We start from the raw sequence: 21134 nt of genomic DNA, 5'->3' as shown, positions 1-21134 counted from the left end.
ATCCCAACATTTCAATCCTATTTTCTAAGTGAATATGAAATTTGAACCATTCACTTTTACTTTTGTATTATTTTTTAATTTTAATTTTATTTTCTCTACTACTCGTTTAATCTGTGTATTTCCAACATTTAAGACTGGTTTCCTATTTTATTTTACTGTTTACCTGAAATTGCAACTGATTTTTACAGCATATTGTACTTGTGTGTAGTATAAGTGTACTTTTTCTGGTATCTCTCTTATTTAGGTTTATTCAGATTTTTTATTGGAGTATATTCATATTTTCTTAACTGATAAAATGTTCTGTGCAAACTGCATGAACTAGTAATAAGTAACTAAATATTGTCATATAATTAGTTATTGCAGAGTGTTTTATGGTCTCATCAGAAAAGTTTATCTTTACTGTTAAAGTCCATCGAAAATGTGTGATTTGCCCTAGCTGGTTTGGCTCAGTGGATAGAGTGTCAGCCTGCGGACTGAAGGGTCCTGGGTTCAATTCCGGTCAAGGGCACATGCCTGAGTTGCAGGCTTGATCCTCATTAGGGGGCGTGCAGGAGGCAGCCGCTCAATGATTCTCTCTCATCATTGATGTTTCTATATTTCTCTTCCTCTCTGAAATAAATAAAAAATATATTTAAAAAAATAAAATGTGTGACTGTGTTAGATTTGTGGACTTGTGCCCATTTTAACATTATTGCTTTTCATAATTTCTTTAAAATAGATGCTGGTAGCATTATACTTTTTAATCCTTCATAACATATTTTACTTCATAGTGATACTTTGCTATTATAAGGTATTTAATTTATACCATCCATTTATGTGATTTTTGCTTCCCACATTTTTAAATAAACAGTCATCTTCCTCTCTGAAATAAATAAAAAATATATTTAACAAAATAAAATGTGTGACTGTGTTAGATTTATGGACTTGTGCCTATTTTAACATTATTGCTTTTCCTAATTTCTTTAAAATAGATGCTGGTAGCATTATACTTTTTAATCCTTCATAGCATATTTTGCTTCATATTGATACTTTGCTATTATAAGGTATTTAATTTATACCATCCATTTATGTGATTTTTGCTTCCCACATTTTTAAATAAACAGTCATCTGTCGGTGAATGAGCAGACCCAGAGAGGTGAAATGATTTGCACCACACAGTCATGATTCATAAACCGTAGATGCAGATTAAGAACTTAAAGCTTTTTCCTACCCACTACTCTGTCCATTGTCATTGGCTCTCATGGACCGATAGTTAATGCTTCGTTACTTGCGCTGATGGACTGTGGAAGAAAGGAGGATAACAGAAAAGTCGGCTTTAGTGTCTTTATTTTAATTAATTTAACTGTTAATGTGGGTGTGTGTTCTGGTAACAAAATGAACTGTCTAAATTTACCCGACTTTCAGAGAATCAGTTTGAGTAATAGCTACAGCTTCTCTACTTCTTACTAAGAGGGACCAGACGTTGGTCCAGGCATCTTCTATATGAGCTTGATTAGGATCTGCGATAGCTTGCTTAATGATACTCTTATCTGCATTTCACAAACCAAGGTACAGAAACGTTACGTGCCTTGCCCGGGGCCACATGCTAGACAGTGATAGAACCAGGAGTTACCCAAAGCTGTCTGGGTCCAGGGTCCATGCTCTTGACCATGATATATACTGCGACTCGGTGGAAAGCCACTAGAGGAAGTTGTAAAGCCCATGAAGCTGTGATAATAAGTTAAAGTATGCTGTTCCTCTGAGAAAATTTAGTATAAATTTCCCCGAGTTTGATTTTTAAATAATTTATAACTGTATCTCCCCAAAGATATGGTCAAGTTCAGTTTTCACTTGCTCTGCCCTCACTGGCTTTCTGCTGGGTGTTAGGCACTGTGCTGAGTGGTCCGTGGCTCAGCCCAGGCAGTTTGCCGTCTTCCTAAGGAAGTCAGTAGGATCACTGATATGGAAGGTCATCAGGGCAGAGACCTACCTGCCTCAACTGCTTTGTCTCCGGTGCTCGGAACACTGTCCGAGACATTGGAGGTGCTCAGTAGATAGTTTTGAACAAATGAAGTTTATTATTTGCAACACAGAGGACAACCAGGACTGAGAGGTGTGTGAGTGCTTGAGCGCGGTCTCTATAAAAAGTGGCAGGGTCAGGATGGCAGCCTGGGTATCTGTTGTCCAAGGGGACGTCCTGGTATTGGGGGTGTTCTGGTGCGGCGCTGCCCGTGCACATGGACTTGGACTCAGGCCTGTGAGCTGTGACGGGCACTGGAAGTGTCTGAGGGGGTTGGTGAGGCCGTTTCAGGAGTGTGGTTCTCTCAGAGCGGTATGGTGACATCCAAGGGATGAGAACTGGGGAGAAGTGAGACCATTGCATCCATCCAGAATCGTGGCAGTGAGCTGGCATGAATTCAGCATTAGATCAAGAACAAGTTGGAGCAATATTTCAAAGGTAGGGCTGTCAGGATGTGCTGCTCTGGGGAGAAATTGGGGGGGTGTGTGTGGAAAACTAAGAGGTTTTGAATATAAGTGCTTGAATAGGAAATAGATGGATAGAAAAAGGGAAATGAGTAACTGAAATAGGAAAAGTTCTTTTCTTTTAGGGGATCCATATGAGTTAATATTATTTTTGAGATATATTGATATTATTTATATTTAAGATGATAGCAGCAGCCGAGTGAGCAAGTAATTGAAGAGAATACCATTAAAGCAGTGGTTCTCAACCTTCCTAATGCCGCGACCCTTTAATACAGTTCCTCAGGTTGTGGTGACCCCCAATTTCATTGTTACAAATGGAACATCATTAAAGCATAGTGATTAACCACAAAAACAATATGTAATTTTACATGTGATTTCCGATGGTCTTAGGCGACCCCTGTGAAAGGGTCGTTCGACCCACAGGTTGAGAACCGCTGCACTAACGTTTGGGGGAAAGGATAGGAAAATACCCTGCGATAGGAAAAATATTACTTTTTAAAACATTTAAAATGTTGGTATTAATCACAGCAGTTAATGGAACAACTCTGTCTTGTCCCCGTCGAACAGCCAGACCATTGAGCACATTGCTAAGCTGGTGGAGCAGCACGGCAGCGATATCTGGTGGACTCTCCCCCCCGAGCAGCTCCTTCCCAAGGAAGTCTTATCTCAGGTAAAGTTCCCTTCGTCCGTCACCAGCCTCTGTGTGTGTTGCATGACTTACCAGCAACAGAAGAGAGTCTTGGGAGTTAAAAAAAGTAGGTACATTCTCACGTAAAGCAAGCATGTCAAACGCTGCCGGCGGGCCACGAGTTCGACACGCTTGATGTAAAGTGAAGGAGCTAGTCACTGTAAATAGAAGTCAGTGCAGGGAGGGGAGACGCTTTTGTTTAGCTAGAGAAGCTTGGTATTTAATATAGCTGAGGTGGGGAGGGTTTTTGTCATCTCATTGAGGGCCAGAGTTTTAATGGACTTGCTTAAGTAGCTGTAATTGGGAGAACAGGGCCTGATAGTGGTACACCAGAAATTTGTAGGATCTGAATTAGGGGGAACCAATGGCATCACACACCAAATATCCGAACTGGAACATAATCTCGAGAAAATAAAAACAAAAGCAACATTACAGTTTTATATTTACATGAATAAACGTGTAAATCAGGTGGCCTTACTAATTTTGGCCTGCAAATGAGTGAGTTGTATGTAATTATGAAATGTCTGTCAGTGTTTTAAATTTAATGTGAAAATGTGAGTGTAACAGTTGCAAGCACTTCATGTCCTTTGGACTTCCGGGGTTCCTCGTGTGCATTTCCGGTGACACTGAAGTGCTCTTACCTGTCTCCTCAGGTCGGGGGTCCCGGCGCCTTGGAGTACGAGCCGGGCCGGGACATCCTGGACATCTGGTTTGACAGCGGGACCTCCTGGGCCTGTGTGCTTCCAGGTGATTACATCGGAGTCTGCACACCCGTCAGGCAGTTTGAGACTATGAGACGGTACTTAGCAGGAATCTATAGCCAGGATCCCTCTGGCTTTACTTGCAAGATCTGCTCTAAGTAATCTGAGATCGGAAGGACCCTTGGAGATCATTCAGTCTGAGGATTTGTACACTTCGTGTTTGTTTTTCCAAATGAAATTTTATACGGAACCTCAATACATGAGATAGAGAAAAATGGGAGTTTTCTCCCTCCTTTAGCCTCCCCGGCCCACCTGGCCACCCCGAGGCACCCGGTTCTATAACAGCAAGTGTGGACATCACTGAAACGGTCTGCCCAGCATTTTTCAGGAGAGGCAGTGAGACTGAATTAGAGGCCAGTTAGGGGCTGGTCACATAACCTAGAGTCAGGCTCAGGGACTCAGTACCTGGCTTTCAGTTCTCCTTCTCTACTACATGCCCCTCCTCCCCCAGTATGAACAACTGACTCATTTTACACTTACTCCTAGTTAGGGTGAGTCTGTGACTCACTGGCTAAAGGGAAAGGAGCTATGGGCAGGAACTAGGCGAGCAGGAGAAGGTGCACATCAGAGGATGTGTTCAGTTGCTGGAGGAGAATGGCCTTGGGGTTACTAAGTGGAAAGTTCGCGATAAAGCGAAGTGTGCGCTGGTCGTCCCCGGGAGGGAGGAGACGGGATGAGGTGCCCCGGGAACAGTGGCAGCTCAGGCAGGTGCTTGCACTGCTCCGAAGGGCCAGCTTTGGCCCAAGAGGCCCTGTTTGCTTTCGGGAGCAAGGGAGTGTGGGGAAATGGCTTGTGTGCAGAGGCCGTTGTTAAAGGGATGGGAGGGGACTGTCCTCAGGTTTTCCCTGCGGCATGCTCTGGCTCGAGGCCTCAGTAGGGCGAGGACAGTAGTGTGGATCCCAGTAGGGGACCCATTCCTGCACTTGGGCTTTTAGCTTAGGAAACTGGAAAAGCAAAATGCATGTAAATTCATGTTTACTCTATATCACAGCTAAAATATACAGAGTAACATGGCCAAGTGTAAGTTATATTAATACAGTTTTATATTTTTTTTATGTAGTATTTCGTAAGTCTCTCCCACTGTATTTAAGAGAAAACATGTGACCTAGTGCTCATGTAGTACATTTCAGAGTTCACTAACTGCTTTGGCTTTGGTGAGAATTGCTGCTGCTAGCGTTGTTGCTTTTTAATTTCTGAAGTGGTTTTACATCACCAAGCACATCATCGAGTGCCAGTTATACCTGGTCATTGCCTGGGTTACAGAGTGGGGGGCGCCATTAAGCATCCCCCCACCCCCCGTGCCACTGTCCGTGGTGCTGATGGCGTTTAGTCATTCTGTTTCTAGTTTGTGATGTTCTGAACCAAGTATTTGTGGCAGAAATACTTTATTAAATGAAACTTATGATAAAAATACACCTGATTAGCAAACCATGTTTTTCTTCCCTGTCACATTTGGGTAATTAATTCAAAGGAAGAAAATTAATTTATTTAAAGATGTATGTTGCATGCATAGGAGGCTGCCAGAATATAAACTACTTTTATGCTAATACATAAGTCTCATTTTAGACTGGAGTTTTCACTCAGATCTTATATTCCTCCTCCTCAAAAAAAGTAAACAAAATAATCTTATGAGATTAGTCAATAAGATTTAGATAATTGGTTTATATTTTACCTATTTTCTTTCCTTTTATTCTTTTATGGCCAAAAAAACCCCAACAAACTTGAAAAGATAGGCATTACACATGAAGTGGGAGTCAAGATACTAGATGAATTCATAATTCAAAAGGCCATGAAGTGAAGGTGACCTGCCTTAAAAAAACCCATAAGAAGTCACCTACTTTTCCTGAGAAGGCTTGTTGTACTTTTCATTCTCAAGTGGTTGGTATCAAGTCCAATGTGAAATGACTTATTGCCTACGTCTGCGTATTTCCTTGAGAGGACATTATTGAAAAATAAAATCAGCCTGATTTTGAGCTAAATTTTAGCTACCAGACTTCATCAGTACCTGCTAATGTTTAATGAGATAAATTTGGTGATTACATGGCATATGGTTTTACTTTTGCTGACAGGTTTTATAGCAGTGAAAGAGATTTGGCTTATCAATTTTAACACCAGGTCAAGTGCGGGTTTCATTGTGAGTTCAAGGTAATAGAACTTAAGAAATGGAAACTTGAAAACTTCCTGAAAGGGAGTAGTATTTTTAAGTGAATCTTATATAGGTAATAAATCATACCTATATTTCTAAAACATTCTTTAAACATTAAAGGAATTATTGCAGTGATTTAAAAAACACACACACAATAACACATGAATTATTTTAAAATTTTAAGTAGATTAATATTTTGGAGCAGATTCAGGTTCACCACAAGATGGAGTGCCGAGCACAGAGTCCCGTATCCTTTGTCCCCCTCCCCCTCAGTCTCCCCATCAGCATCCCCCACCCGATGGCACATGTGTTACCGTGGGTGAACTACACTGACACGTCCTCACCACCCAGAGCCCACGGGTGACAGACAGCAGGGTTACCTTTGCCGATGTAGATTCTGGGGTTTGAACAAATGTGTAATGATACGTGTCCATCATGATAAGGTCATACAGAGTATTTTCAATGCCCTAAAAATCCTGTGTTTCGCCACTCATCCCAACCACCCCGCCCCCTCACCTCCTACCCCAGCCCCTGGCTCATGTGGCTTTTTTATAGTTTGCCCATCTTTTTACCAGGCCAGTGTCAAATTAGAAGTTAATAATTTGCCCTTATCAAGAGTTCTTTTTTTTTTCTGATTAAATGTTTTGGTTGAGCACATGTACTCCAGATTGTCTAGGTTCAGGACCCTACCCTTATCTGTCACTGCTGCTTATCTGCATGACCTTGTTCAAGTAGTAAAACCGCTCAGGGTCTCACCCTCCTCATCTGTAAAGTGGGGATGATAGTAATACCTGCCTTACCGAGTTACAGTGCACATCAAGTGAATTAACCTGTAAAGTTAATTACCTATGGTTTGGGAGTTCATACGCAAGGTGTATTTTCTTCATCTGGATTAATAAATTGGCAGTGAGGGTAACAGCCATTGGTTACTGAGACACAGGAAATAAACAAGTGTGATCACTCTATCCTTTCAGTGCTTGGGTACAGATCCGTTTTTGGTTTCCTATTATAATGACATTTCTGTACTCGTCAATGCTTGTTTTGAGGTACGGACCAAAGAGCAGACTTATACTTGGAAGGAAAAGACCAGCTTGGTGGTTGGTTTCAGTCTTCCTTGTTAACAAGTGTGGCCGTGAGGAAAAGAGCCCCTTTTAGGTGAGTATTACAGCCGAACTGAACACACCGCACACTTTGCTTCTGCTGGGTCTTGCCAGTGTGGCAGCTTGTGCCAAACACCACTTTTCATGAGCTTGCAGTCTCCAGTCTCATGAGAGAAGGCAGAGTTTGAAGGTAGAGACAGAAAGAGAGGAAAAAGAGAGAGAGAGAGAAAGAGAAAGGAGGTAACAATGCAGAAAAGTCTGGTCACTGATACGGGACTCGGCACTGACCGGAGAACAGGGAAACCTGCGGAGAGCGAGGCCTCCAATGTGGTCGGACTCCACTCAGAGGGACGGAGACAAGGGCGTCCCAGGTCGATCGAAGGCAGCCTGGGCTCAGATGTCCTTACATTTGTAATCTCCAGAAGTGGCTACTGTACTGAACAATCCCATTAGGAGGTTTATAAAATTAGGGATTCATAGTTATAGGTAATTGCTTTTGTTTGTACAAATAGGCGTATAGAGGTTCTAATCAGAAACATTTAAAGAGCTTAATAACACTTTTGCTATTTTACTATGAAAACCCATTCCAGCAAATTTAAGTGTTTGCTTCTTGTATAACATGCTTTTCTAAGCCAATAGAACAGCAGGTATTTTTTTCTTAAATTGTCTTTTTCAAGATAATTGGAGGTGATAATCTGCTCTTTTTAAAACATACCTTTTCCCGGTTAGTTTTAATGATCACAACCAGCACATAGTAGATGCTCAGGAAATGCTTATTTAGGGAACGTAAACATTAAGAAAGTTTCTGTGTAAAAGTAGAGAGCTTACTATTTAACAATCATGATAAATGAGCTGCTGAAATTGGACTTTCAAAAAAAGCTTGTCAAGAAAAACCCCATTTTTGTGTTAAACGAAGATACTTTTAAAGCGATAGGTCACCTTCAAAATGATCGGGATGATTGTTATTATGGTTATTATAACAGCGGATTTGCCTTCTCAGGACGGTGGTGGTCCATGGGTTCACCCTTGGAGAAAAGGGAGAGAAGATGTCCAAGTCTCTAGGGAATGTCATTGATCCTGATGTTGTCATCAATGGAGGAAAAGTAGGTGACTTTTCAACGTTCCTTTTATATTGGTTTTAAGGCCCCAGACCCTTCATGTAGTCACTTCAGTGTTAAAAACGAACCCATCTTTTATATGAATAGCAGATGCCTTACTGTGTCCTAACACTAGACTCTTAAGTAATATGACTTTAAAGAGAAAGGGAAGGGCGTGGATTTCGGCCCTTTTAGACCCATTTCTGGTCTGAATCTTTAGGTAGGTCCTGAGCCCTGCTACCCCTTTAGTAATTGTCCAAGCTCTGAACTGCAATTTTACATTTACATGGAAATGATCTAAGAAAAAAATGAAATTGCCACTTCTAAATGCATGTCTCATTATTCTCCGAAATTCTCTTTAAAGCACGCCATTAATGAACATGAAATCTGGGGCTGCTGATAATTTGGTTAATTTTGAAGTTGTTTGCATAAGAGAAATCACGGACTGTTGTTCCTTTGGCCTTTTACTGCCCTCCTAATGGCCAGGAGTCATCTCCCCGTGTACAGAGTTGCTAGGGAACATTGACAGGGAAAGCAGCCCTTCCCTCCGTCCGGAGACATCCGGCGCGGCTCTGGGTCTGGGCAGCCACCGTGACCGGGGAAGCGGTGTGTCAGCATGTGTGTGGCACACAGGACTGCAGGGGGCACTCCCTTTTCCTGTGCTGTTCAGAGGCAGCCTGACTCCCGAGTGTAGCCCGCCTTTCATTCCAGTGCAGGCGTCTGTTCACTCACCTGTGCACAAACCTTTGGGCTTAGGAATACCAGGAAGGCTTGTTCACCTGCTTGGAACGGAAATGGAAGCCATGTTTATGTTTGTGTGTGTTTTTCCCTCAATGAAAAGGATCAAAGCAAAGAGCCTCCTTATGGTGCTGATGTCCTGCGCTGGTGGGTCGCCGAGTCCAACGTCTTCACTGAGGTGACACTGGGTCCCTCTGCACTGAATGCCGCCCGAGAGGACATCTCCAAGGTCAGAGCTCCTGTTGCCCCGTGAATCGTTTACCAGACCATTATTTTTAAAACAGAGGCACCGATTGTGTGGCACTGCAGATCTGATGAGCATTTACAAATATCCTATATGATTTGTTTAACAAATCAGTAATAATTTTATACACTGTCTTTTTATTATTAAATATATAGCATAATACGGGAAATTGTGCTAATATTTTTGGGGTAGGCTGTATTTTATTCGAAAATCCACCCATTTTTGCTGACAGGCATGTTAACATTGTAAACAAAAACAGAATCTGTCGAGACAATGCAGCAAGTATGCTGGACCTCCCATACAGAGTCGATTCCCGCAGCGAACGGTCCCCTACGGCCCCGCTCAGCCACGTTACGTAAGATAGGCTTACACAGGCGCTGATCACAGCGCAGTTTGTTTCTTCATTAAGGAGACTCTAGTCTGGACATGGAAGATACTGTTTCCCCTTATTTAAAAGGCATGTGCCGACTGTACCTTAGTGATGGTTTCTATATTGGGCTCTTAAAATGAGTTTTATGTTTTTTGCAGTCTTACTTAGGAATGTTATTTAAAAAATAGCCCATAAAGAAAAGAACATGAGTTGTATAAAACCTAATTGCAGAGAAATAGAAATGAGAACTTTCCAGTAAGAGCGTACAAGCTGTAGACATTTTTCATTGTTTTCAATAGCTTAGGAACACACTCCGCTTTCTTTTGGGAAATGTGGCTGGTTTCAACCCGGAGACAGATTCCATCCCCGTGAACAAGATGTACGTCCTAGACCAGTACGTGCTGCACTTGCTGCAGGACTTGGCCAGCAAGGTGAGTGGGCGCCGGTTGGCCTTTGGGAAGTGGGAACACCAGCACTGGTACGTGGTGAAATCCGAGGCGCAGCAAGGAAATTGCTAGAAATTGTAGCTCCGGCCCTGAGAAAAGTTACCCTTGATAAACCTCACATGCTCTGAGGTGGACCTGAGGTCTTAAGTCTTACGACCTCTTTGCAATAGGCCCAGGTATCTCCTCAAACCACCTTTTCTCCCCAGATCAGCTGTTTCTAGGGAGCACATTCTGCTAATGACGACCTGCACTTCCCTTTGCGTATCCCAGCGTGCCAATGTTTCTGCCTTTGTTCCCTAGATCACCGATGCATATAAACAGTACGATTTCGGGAAAGTGATTCGGCTGTTACAAGCCTTTTACACCAGAGAACTTTCCAACTTTTACTTTAGCATAATCAAAGACAGGTATGTACGGCTGGGCAGTCCCGTACTCAAGGGTTGCTCGTCTGTCCTGCTTGGCAAGGGCTGGGCGTCCCAGGGTGGGCAGCTGGGCGGTTACCAAGGTGGATTCTAGAGTGAAGGCTGCCTCTTCCTGGCTTTGTGATTCGGGGCGGCTGTCGCCACCTCCGTGTGGTTACGACAGTGAAAGAACACGGTCACGTGCTCGGTGCTGTGTGTGATGCAGCGCCCAGCAGTAGCTGCTCTGGATGCTTGTCTCTGGGAGTTAGTAAAGCGCAAGGGCAGGCAGCCTCGTAGGGGCCACATTCAAAGACCCCAGGTAACTTACTAGTTTGGTTGTCCCTTAACGCAGTAGCCCAGGCCCTATCACCTGGAGAAGGGAGTTGGAGATGCAGAGCTGCTGAGAGGTTTTGAGGCGGTGGGCACACTGGGAGGAGGAGAGCGCAGGGGAGGGTGTTAGGGGAAACGTGTAGGACAGAGGGTCTTACTCTTGAATTCGAAGGGTATTAGGCCCATGAATTAGCCACTGTAAGCATGAGCTGGACCCGGGACAGGTCGTGTTGGCAGCCAGTGTGGCCAGCTGCTGAGTAAGCTGTCCTGTGCAGGCTGTATTGTGAAAAAGCGAGTGACCCCAAGCGCCGCTCATGCCAGACTGCGCTGGCGGAAATTCTGGACGTCATCGTCCGCTCGTTCGCGCCCATCCTTCCTCACTTGGCTGAAGAGGTGTTCCAGCATGTGCCTTACCTGAAAGGTAAGGGCAGCGACTTGCTCCCTAAATGAGAAAGGTGATGAGGGTGTGACTGCTGATGGCAGGCCCTCACCTAAGGGCCCTGACCCCCATGAGTGATGGGGGTGGCACACCTAGTCCCTCAGCACCTGTTTGGAGGGGTCGGGGGGCTTCAGAGGGGCCTGGACGTGCTTTCTGAAATGTTAGTAGCTCAGTGACATTGAGAAATCACTTTCCCTTTAATATTTATAAAGATCAGAAACATTAAATTTTATCACAACGTGGTGGCTTTTATAAGCTTTTTTCTCTGATTGGATTAAACTTAGAGGAAAATCAGAAACTATAAATCTGACTACCCCCAAAACAACTACTGTTACTATTGGATAGTTCTCTTTGCTTCTAGGCATCTTTTTTTCTTTGAGATCTCACTATATGTTTTATCCTTTAAATTGAGCATGATCTCCAAATGTTCACATAAATAAATGTCGGGTAAACATTTAGGGTAGCTCCGTAATATTTCCTCCCATGGTTACCTTAAATAACAGTCCTTATTTCCCGTGAATAGTGAATATTTAGTGGTTAGAGCTTGGTAGGTAGTCTAGAGTAGATGCAGATTCGTGTGTGTGTTTGTTAAGAGCCCAAGAGCGTTTTCCGCACGGGGTGGATCACCACCAGCTCCGTCTGGAAGAAGCCGGGGCTGGAGGAGGCGATGGAGAGCGCGTGCGCCATGCGGGACGCCTTCCTCAGGAGCATCCCGGGCAAGAATGCAGCCGAGCACCAGGTGACCATCATCATCGAGCCTGGGCTACTTTTCGAGATCATCGAGGTAAGCAGTCATTTGTAGCTTTTGAAATGGTGTTAGGGTCACAGTTTCACTGGAAATTTGTTTAAAAATCTGTATATTGGGACAGGGAAGGTATAATAAAGTTTCACTTGAAATGCAAGCCCTCAGGGCTATTGAGATGACATGACATGTAAATCCAGGGCAGTGGCATAAGAATACACAAAAATCGGAGCTTTGTGTTAACAGTGTAGTTTTCTGAGAATTTTTGTCCACGTGGATCAGATTCAAAACAAATCCAAAACAAGATTTCCATTTTTTTCTTGAATTCTGGGAAAAAGATCATTTGTTCCAGCAGATTGTCATGTGATCTCAGAACATTCACCCTATTTTTATCTCCAAAGTTCTGTCCAGTTTTCTAAAAAATGACCATCTCATTTGGTTGGTAAGCTCAGTTTGAATTTTTTAAGTTGTACTTGATCAAGAACTGAGGCTTGAAGTAGCTAATAGATGAGATTATCAACAAGATAAGAGAATTGAGAATAGACCCACATTATATGGTTGGGAAGTTCTGACTCCTTCATTTTACAAGTGAGGAGATGGGGCTGCTGATGCTGACCCGGCCGAGGCCACACAGCCCGACTGGGTTTGTCCCTACGTGTCACGTGTCCTTTGATTCAGTAGCTCTGAGTAATAAGCTGAAAATACAGCTGGTTTGGATCATTTATATTGGAAAAAACGTGACTATATTTTCCTTGGGAATTACACTAAGTAGCTGTCAGATGAAGTCCTGGTTCTGTCAATTACTAACCACATGATTTGTTAAAACCAAATTAGTCTCTTTGAATCTCCTGTTTTCTCATGAGCTTTTTAAAAGGAGTGTCCCTTAGCTCACGGGCATTTTGAAGATCAAAATCACAATGAAAAATGTGAAGTGGGCATCGTACACCCCAGTTAGTGTCCTCGTACACCGATGGTGCAGTGTCAGGTGGTGCCAACCCCGCGCCTACGGGCAGCAGCACGATGCAGGGTGGTGCCCGAGGGGCTGAGAGCTGGGCAGCTGGACTCCTGGAGCCTGCGTCCTGTTTGATTGGACGTTTCCATTCCAACCTTTCACACTAGTAAGGACTGGCGTGTGTTAGTGGAGTAGCGCCAGGAGGCAGCGGTACAGAGGGTTCCTCACGAACACGCAGTGTCCGTCCTCAGCTTACGTGACACTGAGCTCAGCGACTCTCCCGTGCTCACTGCCAGATGCTGCAGGCGGAGGAGACGTCCAGCACCTCCCAGCTGAACGAGCTCATGATGGCTTCCCAGACCACGCTCCTCCCCCAGGACCCGCCCGCCATGCCCGCGGACGCCACCGAGCTGAGAGGGACGTTCCTCATCAACCTGGAAGGTGAGGAGGGAGGAGGGAGGACGAGCGGGACCTGGAGCACGGGCTGGCGTCCAGCGGCGCCTGTGTTCTGAGGCACCTCCCATGGGGGCTGGCAGGTTCCTCAACAGTGTCCCACCCGACGAGCTTGGGGACGCAGTGCCAGGGATGGAAGGGGGTTCCTTCTGTCCTGACACAGCGGCCGTCAGCACCCTCACTCCCGTTTGGCCTGTGTCCCCCGTCCTGTGATACCCGGAATCCGAGTGCTGCCGGCCCTGCCCACCCTTCCCGCATTGATTCTAAGATGTCCGGGGTAGACCCCAAATTACACCACCACTCAGCTGTCCAGAGGAGGGGAAGACGTTCTATGGAACCCATTCCCGAGTGAGGTCTCTGTCAGCCTCACTCCTGCTCACTGATGGACGTGGAGACGGACGTCGGCAGAGAAGGTGCAGACGTGCCGGGAAAGGGGGTGCTGCCCGTCCTTCCTCCAGGGCTCAGGTCCCGGCAGGACGCGCTGGTTTAAAGGCAGCACGGACCGCGCAGCGAGGCCTCTGCTCAGCTTGCTTCCCCCGACGCTGACGTCCGGTCTTGGTGCGACGACTAGACACTAACTTAGTTACCAGTCTGACGTCTGAGGGCCTTCATAGTGGAAGGTGTCGTGTCCTTTCATCCAGACCAGGAAAAGCGGGGACACTGCAGCTGTCTACTGTGGCTCTTTCTAAAATTCTTAAATTCACTGCCTTTCCAGCCACATACTTACCAGAAGGATCCCAGATTGGGAGCCGGAGGGCTGTCTGAGTTAGGTATGGAGCCTGGAACTGAGCTGGGGAGCAATCAGTTAACCTCCCTGGGCCTTAGCATCCTCTGTTCCCTTCAGCCGTGCGATTCTACATTCGTATGTCATGTGACAGGCTTTCCCATGGCAGGAAGGAGAAAGCTCCAAAAAGGAGCCCTCACAGAGGTGAGTGGCCCGTCAAGCACGCGTTTCCCTCCACAGGCGGTGACATCCGGGAAGAGTCCGCGTATAAAGTGATCGTCACGCCCACGACCAAAGAGAAGTGCCCTCGCTGCTGGAAGTACACGGCCGAGTCCTCAGACACGCTCTGTCCCCGCTGCGCTGACGTCGTCGGGGGGAAGTAGTGCCTCGCGCTGCCGCTGACAGCGCTCCCAGCACGACCTGGCCGGACCGCTCGGGTCCGGTGGACTGTTTACAACCCCGGGGAGAAACGCTTAGGCCACGAGTGGAGGGTGAGCGCCAGTCAGAATGCTAAGCTCTTCCCGTCACCGGATAAGACCATGTGTATACACCTGCAGGATCCCACGTGCAGACGGAGACTGGGGTATCCACGACGGACTCGCTCAGAACACGGGCACCGAGTCCGCTTACCTTCCGTGTGCTGAGCAGGGAACGTTTTATATTTTACAAATCTTCCTGCTCAGTACTCCAGTTCTCAGTCTACAAATAAAGGCATTCTGGAAAGCGAGTGGTGTTGGTGCAGAAGTTGTGCTATGCACTCAGAGTGGTTTGCAGGGCACTGCGTTCCGCCTCGCCAGCGCACGCCCACCTCTCAGAGGAGCTGGTTTGTGGGGTTGGATTGGGACGGAAACATCAATGAATCTGTTCTCCCAGACGAGGGAAAACCCTAACGGTGCGTACTTAGGTTTGTGAATGTTGAGGAAACAACATGAAAGCTGGAAGTTTATTTCACTATTATACATAAATTCACAACAACGAGCAGACAGGAAACAGCGGTATATACAGAACTGCATATACAGACTAGTACTTACAGCACATGACGCTAGGCCACCGAGGGCTCCACACACCACTCGGCACTGGTTCCACTTTCCAGGATGGCTGACTGCTCAGCCAAAGCTAACCCTTGTAAGTCCAACAGATCCACTCCGGTCAGGCTGAGGGGCTTTCCCTGCTGCTTCAGAAACATTTCTCTTAATTACAGAATCACAGACACTTCTAACTGGATGTCTGTTATATTCCTATAAGCTTAGTATTACTAATCTGAGATTTTTGTGGTTTTAAATTGCAATTAATCGTGTATTTTTTTTTTTATAAAAAGCTAGTTAAACGTAATGGTGTTTACTTTGACCTAAGATGAATTTTTATAACGAAGGTGAAATGGAGAAGAGCCTGTTGTTTCCGTTTTTTCTTTGAAAGGAAGGCAGCATTTAGAAGCCTCATGTTTGTTCCTCTTTATCTACATTCATCCTGGCTCTTGGGAGTCTACATCTAAACACACCTGTGACGTAGGTGCTGTGATCACGTGAATGCTTGTTCTTTCAGCATCACAGCGGGACTGAACACGGGCACCACGCCTGTTTAATGCCGTGGGGGCCGGGGGAGGCGTGTATCTAGGAAAACTGCTGGTTATTGGCTTCCATCAGTAACTGCGGTAAGTGCAGTAAGCCCTTTGTTTCAGAACCAGCCACTCGACGTCAAACCTCACTCCTTGACTGTGGCTCTTCCTTGCTGCAGACTGTGCAGGCAGACCTCGGCAACCCTGGGTTCAGTCCAGGCCACTGCAGTTAGGCAGTTCGTGACCGATCTACTGATGGTCTTGCCATCGGTCTGTACACTACACACTCAGTGTCTATTAAGTGCAGAGCAGACCTGCCTGCACAGAGCTCTGTCTTCCTTCTGTCAGGTTTATTTTAAAAGCCCTTGATGAAATAGTAACTTGTGTAACTGTTTTCTTAACCATACAACTCAGCACTCAACGTTAAAATTCTGGGTGTGAATCTTAGGTTACACATCTAACTAGAGACTTGATTTGTTATGGTTCTACGTGATTGCGTCCTTCCAGAATAAGCTCAAGCGGCTTTATTAGCTTAAATGCTGATTAGGTTCGTCTTCCCCCCAAAGTGATATGGAATCTTTAAAAATGCCTGTAATTCCAAGACGTTTAACCAGCTTCCAAAATGTATCACTACTTTCAGAATATGTAGAAAGCTCACAGGAAGAACCAGTCTCAGACTGATCGTAACAAGTGACTGAGCTGCCTACGCTACCAGAAACCATGAGTGCGTCTGGAGGGGCAGCAGAGACCACCTGCGTCAGGGGCCACCTGCACCGGCGCCTCCTCAGGCCCAACAGCCTGCACAGCTCTCTTCCGAGGTTGTCAATGGAGCGGGAGTTGCTAAGTTTTAGACAGGGGCGTTCCTATTTGGATGTGATCTGTAGTTCAAGAGCATTTACACTGGGATGCCCTCAGAGGGTTTCTTTATGCCCCTGAAGCACGTACTCCTCAGCCCCGTGCAGTTGCTCGAGTGGCTTCTTCCAGGGACGAGCAGCACGGACCTCTGTCCTCTATCACACTGAGCTACACGAAGAACAACAGGTACCACTGACCGCACGGTATGGCTACTTCCCAGACACACCAGTGTAAACGCTTGGTATCTGAAGGGCCCAAAGCACTTTTTAGAGTTGGGTTGGTTGGGTTTTACTCAGATTACCCGGCACGTGGACTGCGAGGCACTGAGGGTACAAGGTCAGTTGTGTTTATCCTCTCAGCCAGCCCTGAGGTAGGTTTGCTAAAGCTTTAACGTCACGACGCATTTTCTTACTGTTCCCCAGAACAGAGAACGTTACCGCGGCAGACATTTCTAAACATTTGTAAGAAAAATAAAGCTAGACTTACATTTTTAGCATCTTTGCCCCTTTTTTTAAACGTAAGTTTTACAAGATAATACATTTTTACAAGGAACTGATGTGGATACGCTTTTGAATCTTGGCAAAAAGCAAGCCTTACCTTGTGTTATTAATTTTGGTGTGTGGCTCACATCTCAGATTCTCAGTTTTGGCAAGTACAGGCAGGTCCTTTGGTACCAGAACGGTTCTAGCTAATGTCCCTTCTGATGGATACGATGACCTTGACCGTGTTACTCTTTTGCACGGTCACTGTCCTCTGGGAAAGGAACCTGTCAGCTTCCAGGACTCTGGGTGGCAGTCCCGTGAGAGATTAAGCGCGTAACAAAAGCATCTTCCTAACAGTTGTGAAAGGAGAGTGAGGGGGGCGTTTCTCTGATTTTACTGATGGGACTGTATTTACATGACCATTGGAATTTACTTAGAACAATAACATTTGCATATGAAATATAGAATCCTATAATAAGAACATAATCTGTAAACTATAACCAATTTTAAATAGCAAAATTTAACAATAAAGCTACTTAAGTGCTTGAATTAGATATAAACAGGAAACCATCTGTATGAGTAGTTAATAGTATCATTGATATTCATATTTTGCCATAATTGATACTTGTTTATATTTTACCTTCGGCATTAACCAAAGGAGTGGAACTGAGCCAGGACTGTACTTTTTAAAAGTAATATACATATTTTTAAATTCATTTTACATACAAAAGGAAAAAAAAAGAAGACTCCCTCCATCAAATCCCAGCTCTGACTATATAAAATAACCATGCACTACTTCACGTGCTAGTCACACACGTGGACGGGTCATAGAGAAGGAATGGCTATGGCTTCCACAGCTTCGATCAGGTGTAAGGCTAGACTGTACTGCCCGTGCTTCTCTGGTAAAAGCTCAATGACTTTATTCACTAGCTTAGCTGTCGTTGCAATTGGCACTTCTGTGTTTTGAAGATCCTGGGGGTCCTACAAATAGGACACAAAAATAATCTTATCAGTTACACACTTCTGAATAAAAACGCTTTTCTTCAGAGCGAAGTAAACTCATAATTAAGATTTTCTCCTGAGCTGGTATTTAAGGAGGCGGGCGGTGACCTCCCAGTGGTCTCCGTCGCGTGCACTCACCATCGCTTTCAGCCAGGTGCAGAGAGTGGGCGACAGGCGGGCCAGCAGCTCCCTGCCTTCCCTCGCCTGGGTGTGGAGAAGCGCGTGCGCCAGCCTCTGCCCCGTCAGCACCAGCAGCTGAGAGGCAAGGACCTCTTTGTCTTGAACCTGCAGGATGGCCTGCGGAGGGGAACACGGACAACCAGGGTGAGAGCTGGTTCTGACCTGTGGCCGTGTGTACAGCTGACCCTTGAACATGGGAAATAACATCCTCTACTCTGGCTTACTGTATGGAAGAGCTTAATGTGTAAGACATACAACACACAGGATGTGTTCATCAAATAGCCAGTCAACACTAGGCTATTGGCAGCTAAGTTTTGGGGAGTCAGAAGTTAGACACGGATTTTCCACCGTGTGGGGCCAGCTCCTCAACCTCCACGTTGTTCAAGCAACATATCATCCAAATCAAACTTGGCATTTACAACCCAAATTTCTGTTTTCCAATTTGGTACGACTGCGACTTGTGAGTCATTTTCAAGCTTCTGCCTGTTTTCCGGACGGCTAGGCCTGTGCAGAGAGCAGGCCTGCAAACTGGACTTTACTCAGCATTAAGCAGGGATTTTAATATTTTCATATTCTGTTCTGTTTTGTGCCCAGAAGCTCTAACACAAGGATAAGCAGAAAGCTTTATGGAGCCTTGACTGGTTCTTGACTCCAACCATCCCCTTTCTCACTTGAGCCCAGTCAGCACCCCGAGGGGCTTACCTCCTCCCCGAGGTGGTCCACTCCGTAGTTGTAGAGCTCCCCCACGTAATGCCTCCTCACCACGTCTTCGTTAACCTGAAAGTGACGGGCCAAGTCCACGGCCAGCACTGGCCACTCCAGGTCTTGCCCAGGAGGAGCGGCTGGGGCCGTGTCCGAGGCCTCCTTCTCCCTGGCGCCCGCGTGCTGAGCCTGGACAGCGGCACTGACAACCTTCAGCAAGAACTTGAAGGGAGACAGACACAGTGGCCTCCGTTAGTGTTTCCGTAAAACCCCCGTGAGAGTGGCTTTCCCATGGAAGTTGTGCACTTGTCAAGAAGCGACACAGGTAAAGGTAAACGAGCTCCCCACAGGCTGCGGAGGTGGTCAGCCGTCACAGGCCAGCTGGGGTTTGGTTTTACTACCTTTTCCCCAAGAAACAGAAACAAACCCAGCAACTGATTTACCTGTTGTCGTATAGAAATGACATTTGGATCCATTTCTCCGCTGGGTAGTAACTGAATTGAAGTTAGGTCTTTGAAAAATGCATTTTTCCCCTGAAGAGAAAGAAGAGACCAAGAAAACATGAGTATGGATTAAAAAGCATTTAAGACTATCTTGTGGTTGATGTTTTTCCTCCTCCAAGAACATTTATCTGGTAGGTGGCGCCCCAGGGACCCCTCCTCCTGGCAGTCACTCGAGGCTGGTGACTTGCTGCTAGCAAGCACCTGGGCAGCCATGCCAGCGGGTCACTTTACAAGTTAGGTTACAAAAGGGCTGTGGCCTCGGCCTGCGTGCTCCTGTCCCTCGCCTGCTCTGAGGCAAGCGAGCTGCCTGTGGGAGGAACTGAATCCTGCCTACATGTGAGCTTGGACCCCACCCCCGCCCCAGCCCTGGCCGCCTGCCTACTGCAGACTCAGAGACTCTGAGCCAGAAACACACCCAGATAGGAGAACCCAGATTCTCGGCTCACAAAAACGGTAATCACTTCTGGTCTCCAGCCACTCGGTTCTGGGATAACCTGTCATGCAATAACAGGTAACTAATACTCAGGATGTACTCTGAATCCTTTTAAAAACACCTTGCTCGAGTGCAGGTGTGTCCAAAGAGCCAAAGCAGAATCCAGGGTTCGTTCCTTGGAAGGAAACGTAACAGAGTAGAGTGGCCGCTGAACCGGAAGCCACGGGCTCTCGTCCCAGGCCCTCCCCTTCTGCCCCGGGAGTGAGATGGGAGGAGAGGACCCAGCGTGATGGTCCCGCCCACACCTGCTACCCCAGCTCCCAGGCGGCTCTGGTCCTGAGGCACTTGCCTTACTGTCGAAAAGCGACAGTGGCTTCACGGCCCTCAGAGAAAACCGCATGACCGCGTACAGGATGGAGCACAGGACGGAGTGGTGCTCCACCAGCGGGTAGTGGATGGGCTTCTGCTCCAGGGCCAGTTCCACGATGGAGATGGGCCCTTCGACCGCGAGCCACGCATCCTCCGTCTCCAGGTCAGGCGCCTGCATCTCATCCCTGCCAACATCCGCCTGCGTGTTTCAGAATGGAGAACCGTATTCAGAACTGGCGAGGGCAGAGCTGGCACATCTCTCATTTAAAGAGCCCACCGGAGCAAAGTGCAAACCTCTAGTTCTCCCCACCCCCAAATTCTAATTTTAAACCCCCCCAAATCCAATTCTAATAAGAAATAGCACTATATTTAGGCTTAAGTCAAAACTTTGAAATGAATAAATGGAAGTATTTCTGTAGTGCTTTCGTTGGTCCAGTGAGTTTCAAACTAATTAACAGCTCGGACAGTTTAGAGCGAAAATACACCTTTTACCTCCAATAAAGTCTGCAGGAGATCCAAGCAGGAGCCCAGGAACGAGGTCATCGCCGTGTCGCTCATCCCCACGTCCTGGTTTCAACAAGGAACAGACTTAGTTCCTGCAGCAAAACTGCTCCAGCTGCTCTCAGAGAAACAACACTTTCCACCCTGAACGGACGGCACCAGCACATTTCAGTCGCTTTAAGAAAGTGGCACCACGGTTCCTTTTTAGCAGCTGGTGTCCTGGGTGCACGGTTCAGACACCGTGTCATCCGCCACCACGGACGGGCACTGGTGCTCACTGTCCCAGAGTCACAGGGGCAGCCATTCGACAGCCACTTCGTACGGTCCCACCTGACAGTTCCGAGGAAACAGCCTGGCCTCAGAGCGCCTTTTAGGGACTGAACGGAACCCTCTGAACAAAACTCGAACCCTCAAGCCTGTGAAATAAATACCCCACGACGCTGTGTGCAATGATCGTT

At 46.3% G+C, this 21134-nt stretch overlaps 2 protein-coding genes across 2 annotated transcripts in view; one reads left to right on the top strand and one right to left on the bottom strand.

The window, feature by feature from the left end:
* The window catches only part of IARS2 (isoleucyl-tRNA synthetase 2, mitochondrial), a 29034-nt gene extending 14213 nt beyond the window's left edge, over nt 1-14821 (top strand). Inside the window, exons 10-20 of the mRNA XM_015562372.1 lie at nt 3031-3133; nt 3805-3898; nt 7105-7213; nt 8159-8261; nt 9097-9222; nt 9907-10038; nt 10354-10460; nt 11060-11205; nt 11817-12007; nt 13214-13358; nt 14335-14821. Of these exons, the coding sequence (XP_015417858.1) occupies nt 3031-3133; nt 3805-3898; nt 7105-7213; nt 8159-8261; nt 9097-9222; nt 9907-10038; nt 10354-10460; nt 11060-11205; nt 11817-12007; nt 13214-13358; nt 14335-14477 (1399 nt within the window). The 3' untranslated portion in view covers nt 14478-14821. The remainder of the gene's footprint in view (nt 1-3030; nt 3134-3804; nt 3899-7104; nt 7214-8158; nt 8262-9096; nt 9223-9906; nt 10039-10353; nt 10461-11059; nt 11206-11816; nt 12008-13213; nt 13359-14334) is intronic.
* A 198-nt stretch (nt 14822-15019) lies between these two features.
* RAB3GAP2 (RAB3 GTPase activating non-catalytic protein subunit 2) overlaps nt 15020-21134 on the bottom strand; it is a 49958-nt gene continuing 43843 nt past the window's right edge. The window contains exons 28-33 of the mRNA XM_015562345.1: nt 20668-20742; nt 20156-20374; nt 19314-19403; nt 18871-19092; nt 18127-18285; nt 15020-17967 (exon numbers count right to left, since the gene is read on the bottom strand). Coding sequence (XP_015417831.1) covers nt 17812-17967; nt 18127-18285; nt 18871-19092; nt 19314-19403; nt 20156-20374; nt 20668-20742 — 921 coding nt within the window. The 3' untranslated portion in view covers nt 15020-17811. The remainder of the gene's footprint in view (nt 17968-18126; nt 18286-18870; nt 19093-19313; nt 19404-20155; nt 20375-20667; nt 20743-21134) is intronic.

Source organism: Myotis davidii, unplaced genomic scaffold, assembly GCF_000327345.1.
Source record: "Myotis davidii unplaced genomic scaffold, ASM32734v1 scaffold174, whole genome shotgun sequence".
NCBI classification, from domain to species: Eukaryota; Metazoa; Chordata; class Mammalia; order Chiroptera; family Vespertilionidae; genus Myotis; species Myotis davidii.
Note: the sequence above shows the minus strand (reverse complement) of the source record. Positions and strands in the feature narration are given on the sequence as shown.